At 43.0% G+C, this 9,342-nt stretch overlaps 1 protein-coding gene across 1 annotated transcript in view; it reads left to right on the top strand.

Annotated features, from left to right (window-relative positions):
- INTS9 (integrator complex subunit 9) overlaps positions 1 to 9,342 on the top strand; it is a gene marked incomplete in the record, with an annotated part of 20,961 nt that overhangs the window by 5,024 nt on the left and 6,595 nt on the right. Inside the window, 7 exon segments of the mRNA XM_072409088.1 lie at positions 1,510 to 1,649; positions 3,027 to 3,113; positions 4,174 to 4,294; positions 6,898 to 7,032; positions 8,222 to 8,333; positions 8,775 to 8,955; positions 9,047 to 9,169. Of these exon segments, the coding sequence (XP_072265189.1) occupies positions 1,510 to 1,649; positions 3,027 to 3,113; positions 4,174 to 4,294; positions 6,898 to 7,032; positions 8,222 to 8,333; positions 8,775 to 8,955; positions 9,047 to 9,169 (899 nt within the window).

The raw sequence follows: 9,342 nt of genomic DNA, 5'->3' as shown, positions 1-9,342 counted from the left end.
ACCTCCATGGTCCCGCTGGATGTGCACAGCGGGACCATGGAGGTAAGGATGTGACAAAATTACGGGGTTAACCATCCTAGCCATTTTTTTTTGCCCGACCTTCGTACGGGCATACCGGCTAGGTGGTTAACATATCTAATAAAAATGTAAGATTTAATGCGCCATAACTCCGCTTTCTATAGTAGTTCAGCCATAAGGAACTTAATTTTCCCTATATGCTGTATTTCCTAGGAAGTGGCAACACTAAAAACTTTATTAACATAATTAGAGTATTTGTAGCCTTTTGGGCTTCTTTTTATTAAGTTAAATATAGCAAAGGATTGGTATACCCAGCCTGGTACATTTATCTGCTGGTGAATTAAAGCCGGCGAAAAAAAGAAGCAAAAACAATTGTGATCAGGTCAGTGTCTTTTTGCAGAATTGACAGGTGGTGTCCTGTATGCAATAAAACAAACCTACCTGCCTGCTTGGAATATACAGTGATCTGCCCATACATGTCTGTCTGCTGGGAATGAATGGACCCCGACAATCATGGGTAGGATTTCCATTATCAGCTTGGTCAATAAAGATGGCCAAGGGCTGGGTAGAGATGTTAGAGCCGGTGATGGAGTGAGAAGAGGTGAGTTTTGCAGAGAAAATACAAAAGTAATAATTCTATGTATCATAATGATATAAAATATCATCTAGATCTAGTAAACTGCAGGCTTTAGGCCAGATACGGCCTAGCCAGTAGTCTGTTCCGGCTTAACGCCCCCCTGGTCGATAGGCCTAATCGCGGCCGGCAGGGGTCGGCAACCTGCGCCTCCGGAGCTGCATACGGTTCTTGAGAGTTCCCTCTCCTTTGTATGCATTGCAGAGGAAAGAGATTTCCATTCAGGGGCGTTCCTGGTGGGGGGCCGAGCTATCAGCGAGAGGCAGAGTCCGGCCCAGTGTGCCTTGTTGACCTCCTAAAATGGCCTAGTAGCCAAAGTTTACTGACCCCTGATCTATATGGTCCTTATAGAAGCATGAAATTATTATAGGGAATAGAAACTTCTCCCTGCTTCAAACAGAATATTATTCATATATTTAAGGAAACCTTATTGTGTTTTATGAAGATATTCACAGGTGAGTAAATTTCTATATTGCAGTGTTCTCTCCGGCCCCTTTTAGCTGGGCACCCGGCACTTTTCAGTAACCACCCGTCTGTTTTTGTGTGATCACTGAAAAGTTGGCTCACAATCTACAGCTTCCTCCCACCCAGCCTAAAATATTTCTGGATGAAATATTACTAAAAATTGGAGTCTCCTTTAAGATATTTAGCATTGAAGCTGTAGAGATACAAGGTATCATTATTACTTTTGTATTTCGTCTTCCATCTGCAAGCTTAGGTATATAGGTAGAGCTGGGGCGATATGAAATAAATATTCTCCGGCAGAAATGTCGGCTGGGAGCTGTCTGGGTGGCATGAGATGCAGCTGACGGGGAGAGACATGCCGACTCGTTTAATATGCTGCTCTTTGCTTTCAGACGCAGCTCATAGATCTGTCTACTGTAGATGTGATCCTAATCTCTAACTATCATTGTATGATGGCACTGCCATACATCACCGAGCACACCGGATTCAACGGCACCGTCTACGCCACCGAGCCCACAGTGCAGATCGGCAGGTAAAACCCTCGGGGAGAACATTTCTTTGTTTATTTTGATTTTATTCATATTTTATTTTTCTATTCTATTATTAAACAGGATTTATATAGCGCCAACATATTACGCAGCGCTGTACAATAAATAGGGATTGCAAATGACAGACAGATACAGACAGTGATACAGGAGGAGGAGAGGACCCTGCCCCGAAGAGCTTACAATCTAGTATATCAGTGTTTATGTGGAATACATAGAAGAATTCATATCAGTAACTGCCCCAGAGGATCTCTCATGTTCTATGCATTCATAATAACATAGTGGGTTGATGTTCCTATCAGTGGTGAACATAGACAGCAGTGGGGCCCTATGCAAAACTGACCTGGGGTCCCACCACCGAACTGACTTGCAACAGCACCCTTTACAACCCCCTTTGTCTGCCCCATTTTCACATCTACATTAAAAAATAAATATATGCCCCTAGCAATATACCATCAAAAGCAAAAAAAATACCAAAGTCCTGACAACGTTGTCACAAACACCTCCCGTCCAATTACAATAATAATTGCATTGTAACTGATCGATATCCGCCATTACTGGTAGTCATAGGACTAGAATACCCCAAATGTGCACAGTCCCAGATCATATGTACAAACAGGAGAGGGGCCCCTATAATCCAACAACTGCAGCAAAAACAAAATCTATTTCTCTGTGCATTCTGCAGCCGTCTCTCAAGCTGCCCTGCCCTAGTTCTGAATTACAGGACACCTCCCATCTATGCTATTTATAATTGATATAGCACTGATCTCCTATGCAATGTTTTATGGTATTTTTAGGATAAGCAATGGAAGCTTACACTTTAAAAGTTACAAGACATGGGCCAATGCACAATATTGTGCTTTAAATGTATTAGATGCGGATGGGCAAACATAGTGTTGTATTGGATGTATAGTGGGTGTCATTCTCAACTCCTCCACTAGGTGGTGCTGTGTGGCTTTATTTGCAATAAATACATTTAAAGCCCCCCTAGGTTCCTGTAAGTAAGATTTTGGGGTATAACATCTATAAGGCTTTATTCATCTGATAATTTTGAGCCTTTTATAAAGCTACCAGTTTAAACTCAATAATCGTGGCTTTTTATAAAATGTCATCTAGCTTCTAGACTGGGCTGTATATTAACTTTCTGCACACATTGAGGATCAATATCAAAGTAGAACCCTGAGCAAGAAACCTTCATTAGAATCTGCAATGGTGATCAGCATTTTTATTTGCAAGGTTTTGCCAACTTGTATTATACACAACTCCTATAAAATGTAAGTAAAGTTATTCTGTGATGTTTTATTATGCTATTTGCTGTTATATAAAGAGATTTGCCTTTAACATTTCTCTGTTGTTGGTTTCAGGCTCCTCATGGAGGAATTGGTTAATTTCATTGAACGCGTTCCAAAGGCTCAGTCTGCCACCAAGTGGAAACGGAAGGAGGATCAAAGGTACCAACCAGCCGTTGTATGAACAGAATTTTACAATGACCATGTTCAGAAAACTCTGATATGAAATCTAGATTATGAAACAAAGATATCATTTTAAAAACGTATTTTTATTACATATTAAATTAACCTCTTGCCCAGCTATCACAGTTCAGGAGTACAGTGGTCTGCACCCCCTGCCCGTTCACTAAACAATAAAGAGAGCAGCAGCATGCAGATAAGGTTCATCCGTCTGCTCGCTCTTTCTCCTCATGTTCATTCTAATACTTGCTGGTCAATCCATATTGACTCCATGTCTTGTCCCTCTTCCTCCAGTCATTGCTATACAGAGACTGCAGGAGGCTCATGTTAGGTCAAAATCAGATGGACTGTTAGCATTCCAACAATGGAATTGCATTAAATTGTGTCATTCATATTGGCCTGGGGTCCGGAGATAACTTTAAGTTTTTTGCAAATGCCCTGGACCCATTATATTATACTTATCGGTGTTCCTTTTGCCATAACCCATGACACTATCTGACTCTACCAGGAATGGAGGAGAATGTGACCCATTCCTTGTGCAAGTGCTTTGGCCTAACAGCTAATTACTAGGTCAGACCTTGGCTCTGTTACATGACTTAAAGAGTAATGTCCCCATTTTCTCACTTGCCTATTTTAGCATCGGCTGCAATGGAAGAAGGAGAGGCAAGGGAGAACAAACAAGATACATATAGGGAGTTTCTGGTTAGGTATCTTTGCAAAAACACTGTGACTTTGCCCTGCATGGGCAGAAGGGTTTTCTATAAAATAAAGCATCTGCTGTATGGTATGGCAGGAGCTCATTGGAGATTTATCCCCTCTACTAACAAAGCATGCAATTAATTCCTGAGAGTAGGGATCAGTCTATATACATGGAGAATACAATGACTTCCCATGCATGAATGTGATCATTTATGAATACAGAGCTCAAATATTTCTATCTATTATATCAGCCTGGAATTCAGATTTAATTTATAACTAAATCACACACACATTATTTCCCTTCTGTTTCTGTTGTGTATATTGAACATTGTGTTGTGTGTAGACAGCTGCCGGCCCCTCTGAAGGACGCTGTAGACATCTATACCTGGAAGAAGTGTTACACAATGCAGGAGGTGAACTCCGCTCTCAGCAAAATCCAGCTCGTTGGCTATTCACAGAAAATAGTAAGTGGCACGGCTCTCGACACGCACGGGGCAGGTTAGAAGGTTTTGGTGACATTTAAGTTCTGAACAGAAAGCGTTCACTGCAAAGTAAAATGTCTTTTCCTAAAATTAGCTTCTTGACTATAAGGTTGGTGTGCCAGGCTGCTGATTTCCCTTTCTTTGTTGTATGAGAGCCGTCATCAAAGGTCCAGCCACTTCAGATTTACTATAAGTGAACCTGTGATTTGCACCGGGCTGACTTAATGGCACCCGCATTCCGCACTTCCCGCATCCCACACTTCCAGCATTCCGTACTTCCTGCATTTCACTTATTGATCACGTTGTCCCTCAGCAGCAAACAAGAGATTCCCTGATCAGCTCTATGAACTTAATAAAGGGATCCTGTTGATCTAGTAGTGTAAAAGGAAGGCACCTTTTAAAGGACAGGGAATTGACATCTTTACTGCCACACTCTTTGGTTCCTTGCATCTTCTCCACATGAATACGGTGTCTTGTAGTGATTGGAGTTCAGCAGGAGGAGACAAAAAAGTGCAAGAAATCCACAAGGCCAACACTTCCATTGGATCTTAAGAACCCATTTCCTAGGAAAAAAACAGCTTTTAGTAGGATAGGTAGCTAGTAAGGTTTGTATTGTCTCTCTTTTTTCTACAGGTTTGTCCTTTCTTGCAGTTTTATATTTCTGTTTAAAGATTATCGTCCAGCTACATGAGACGTTGCACTTCTCTCTCTTAATACGCTGATTGATAGAGCTTTGTCTTTCGCTGAATTCCTCCTGCAGTGCCCAGGCACGGGTAATTTCATCCTCCTCAAAGCCAGAGAATACTGTGAGCTGCTTTCCCTGACTTCCTCCTATAGTGCCCAGGCGCAGGTAATATAGTGCGGCTTCTAATCCAAGGATACTGAGCTTTTTCTTATAAAGCTTTGGCATTCCCTGGGATGTCATTAGTAGGAGGACGGTATCACACCCTGCACTTCAAATGTCAGGGAAAGGTTAGTATAACATAAATAAATTTCCCCTTTTTTCACATTAAGCTTTGTTCACTCAATAGCTGTGTCTGTGTCCTGCATTTGTCCAAGCAAGGCTTGCCATATGTATTGCTATGCTCTGCGTTCAAAAACATTTAAATGGCCAGTCCAGTTCACAGCATTTTACATAAACAGTGCCTCTTTAAAACAGAACTAAAGCCCTGGCACTTAGCTATTCACATTCACTTGAAGAGCGCCATTGTCTTCCTTTCTTCTTCATCCCAGCCGCACTCTTCTGCCATCTTGATTGGCCGTGCTGGGGTGACATAGCTTGCAGGTGCACGAGAGTTCATACAACCCGAACATGTGCAAGGGAAGCCGGGATTGACAAATATTCCTGCATGCACAGCTCATCCCTTTCACAAATTTTCGGCACGATCAGGCAGGTAAGTACTGCAGAAAGGGACAGGTAATGTCTTTGTTTTGTAAAGTGGGACTTTAGTTTCACTTTGAAAGTGCAATGCATTTCCACATGACGTGCTGCTGGTAAGGTGCAGTTGGGGTTCCATTGGATTGAATGGATGATCAGAAAAGCAACTGTTATCTTGTGCAATGCTGAACCTTATAGAATTAGAGGGAACAAGTCTTTATTTTAGGGAAGGAAGAGGGGTCATCATTGAATAAATGAACTTCAGCTGAAGTGCCAGGTTCTTTTTAAGAACCATTTTGTTATGTCCATGAGTCCTTCTACATGTGCAGGCTTTGCTTTTTTGCTGCTTGGTGATCAGATCACAGGACGTCTTACAGACTGGGTTTAGGATTAAAAGCAGAAGTCCTCTGCTGGGAGGTGCAGCTTGTCCTTATTCTGTATACTTCTTTTAATGGCCGAGCACTTTGTAGTGATTTACATTGCAATAACTTGAACCTTCCAAAGCACCAGCAAAAAGTCACAGGATGTAAGGCTCTGGTCCAACAACAGTCCTCACCAGACACCAGTCCCCCAATCTAAAGCCGCACTCTTCACTTATAGCAAGCCGCCGGAGACTGGTTGCCTCTCCCAGCACTCGGTTTCCCCCAGGACTTGGTGAGAGAGTGATGGTGTCTGGGTAAGGGCTGGCAGAGGGCCAGGAGCCCACAGATTAGGCAGGACCAAGATTCCAACAGAGACAAGTCCAGAATACAGAGCAGAGTCAGGTAAAGCATCCACCAGAGGAGGTACACAAGCGCAAAACACAAGCAGAGTCGGGGTGACAGGCAGAGGTCGGTCCAGGCTGCATACAATCTATAGGTCAGGAACAGGCAATGGTCAGCAACAGTAAATCAGATGAGAACTCCCCAGCACAGATCAGCCCAGCTAAACGCTACAACAGACATATAGCATTTGGAGCAGAGAAGCTATAAAGTCCCAGCACTAACTAATCTGCCTCTAATATCTCCTTCAGCCGTGCACAGCCTCTCAGTGTGTGCTGGGGATGCCATAAACTATATCAGGCTGCACAGCTAAAGGGAAGCAGGGGCTGCTGCTATTTCTTAGTTCTCTTTGCTGCTGCAAATGACATCACTGGACAGAATGAACAGTGGGCACAGCACGGGATCACAGTTCTGCCACCTTCTCAATGTTTTGTGTTTTCTTGCAGGAATTATTTGGCGTGGTACAAGTCACTCCGCTGAGTTCCGGTTACGCCCTTGGAAGTTCCAACTGGATTATCCAGTCTCATTATGAGAAGGTGTCATACGTGTCCGGGTCCTCTCTTCTGACGACTCACCCACAGGTAAGTGGCTTAAAACGCAAACAGGGGCAGAATAAAATGTTCTGTGTCATGCAAAAAAGGTTTGTTAGTTATTTATGAAGCTTCAAAAAGATCTTTTTGATTGAATCATTTATATTGCTTTGACCAGATCAGACTATGGGAGTCAGTGAATTGACACAAGTATTCCACTGGCATGGCCAACCAGTCACTAATTTGACCTAATACTCAAGATTTTCAATCCTTCTGTGGCCTTACATTGCCCATGTGTATCTACATCACTAAACTCTACAGGCAGAGAGTAGACATGCATTGCACATGTGTAAATATAGCCTGGAACTCCGCATGCTTACAGTATACACTGCACATGTGTATTTATACCACGGACCATTGCAGATATAGGTGAGCGCACTGCACATGTGTATCTACATCACTGATCTCTACAGGCATAGAGTAGACATGCATTGTACATGTGTAAATATAGCCTGGAACTCCGCATGCTTACAGTATACACTGCACATGTGTATCTATGCATGTAGCGTTGTCACCAGGATACCCCGGAGATCATCACTGCACACGCCGGGAGAAGACCTGAAGACGTCTCCAGAGGAGCTGCGGGGACAAGGTAAGTATTTTTTTTTCAGTTGTAATCCGATTGTCATACAATGTTGTATGACAATCAGATTGCACTGTAACGTTTGTTTATACTTTTAGCTACCCGAACCTGGTACAGAGTAAACGCTTGTAGCGAGTTTTCTTACCCCGAACCAGGTTCAGGCTAACCGCCCAGATGGATAACAGACCAAAATAAAGCAAAAAACTTTTTCATTGTTGGTGTTCATATACCCGTAATTAGCCATGGCATATGTCAGCATTATATACATGAATATTAATAACAAAACAGCTGAAGGTTCACCTTTCAGGTTTTCTTTTTACTGCATAATTTCAGGCAGATCTGACGAAGGATCTTATGATGTTACAGAGACTTACCTGTACCCATTTATTACTTCTGTATTGCTATTGGCCAGCGAGGCTACCCATCATAACTGTGGACCAATGAAATGTGAGGACAGGAAGGTTTGAGAGACGGCTGCAAATTTAAAAACCTTGACCCCACTTCTTAGGATCTCCATATTGCTGATTAATAAGTGTGTTATTCGTTTTAGGATCTGAGTAACGTAGACAAATGATGAGATTTTCTCCTCTCTTTCAGCCAATGGATCAAGCTGCTCTTAAGAATAGCGATGTTATGATTCTGACCGGTCTCACCCAGATTCCCACTGCCAATCCAGACGGCATGGTGGGCGAGTTCTGCAGCAATCTTGGTAAGTGGTTTTATTGCATATTTTAGCCGGTGCAATGCAATATAAGTCAATATAATATTGTATTATAGCATTGTATTTGAATATAGATCACTTCATATTCTTTCTATTCTATAAATGTCACTTTGTTTATTCTTCTGGGTTTGTACTGGCTGAACCAAATATTTTCCTGTTGCTTTCCTACCCAAAACCTCACCAGCATTTACATTGAAGTTCTCACTTTATTCTCAGTGACCTTTAACTTCATCTTCTGTAACACTTCCATCCATTATCTGGGTCCGGTTTCTCTAAATTAACCATTTGGTCCACTTCTCCATTCCCCTCATATGTAGTTAGAACAGCGCTTCATATATGACACCTCCCGTGTCCATATTCCTCTTGTTATCCATTTCTGTATTATAAATGATTATAGTTTTAATTTCGGTTTTTTTTATCCCTCTCTAGCAATGACCATACGTAATGGTGGCAATGTGCTGGTGCCATGTTACCCCTCCGGTGTGATCTACGACCTGCTGGAGTGTTTGTATCAATACATCGATTCTGCGGGCCTTTCCAATGTCCCCTTGTACTTCATCTCCCCTGTGGCCAACAGCTCCCTGGAGTTCTCGCAGATCTTTGCAGAGTGGTAAGTTCCATAACAAGGATAGAAGCGGGATTGGAGTCGTATGTTGTACAGCAAGTGTTTTCTAGTAGGGATTGGATGTTATTTTCTGCAGTCCTGGGAGCACAAAACCGTATTCTCTCTCTAGCAAGGAACTATTATTTTCATATAAGGAAAAAATGTTGATTCCGCTGTGGGTGCAAGAAGAGCATAGAGTTGCTCAGCGTGGGAAGACAAGGTGAGCAGGGGCAGGGCACGGAGACAGGCTGCTGAGCAGGGGCAGGGCGCGGCGACGGGCTGCTGAGCAGGGGCAGGGTGCGGCGACATGCTGCTGAGCAGGGGCAGGGCGCGGCGACATGCTGCTGAGCAGGGGCAGGGCGCGGCGACATGCTGCTGAGCAGGGGCAGGGCG

Source organism: Pyxicephalus adspersus, chromosome 4 (genome assembly GCF_032062135.1).
Source record: "Pyxicephalus adspersus chromosome 4, UCB_Pads_2.0, whole genome shotgun sequence".
In the NCBI taxonomy this organism is placed as follows: domain Eukaryota; kingdom Metazoa; phylum Chordata; class Amphibia; order Anura; family Pyxicephalidae; genus Pyxicephalus; species Pyxicephalus adspersus.
The sequence above is the reverse complement of the archived record's forward strand: the minus strand, read 5'-3'. Positions and strand labels throughout refer to the sequence as shown.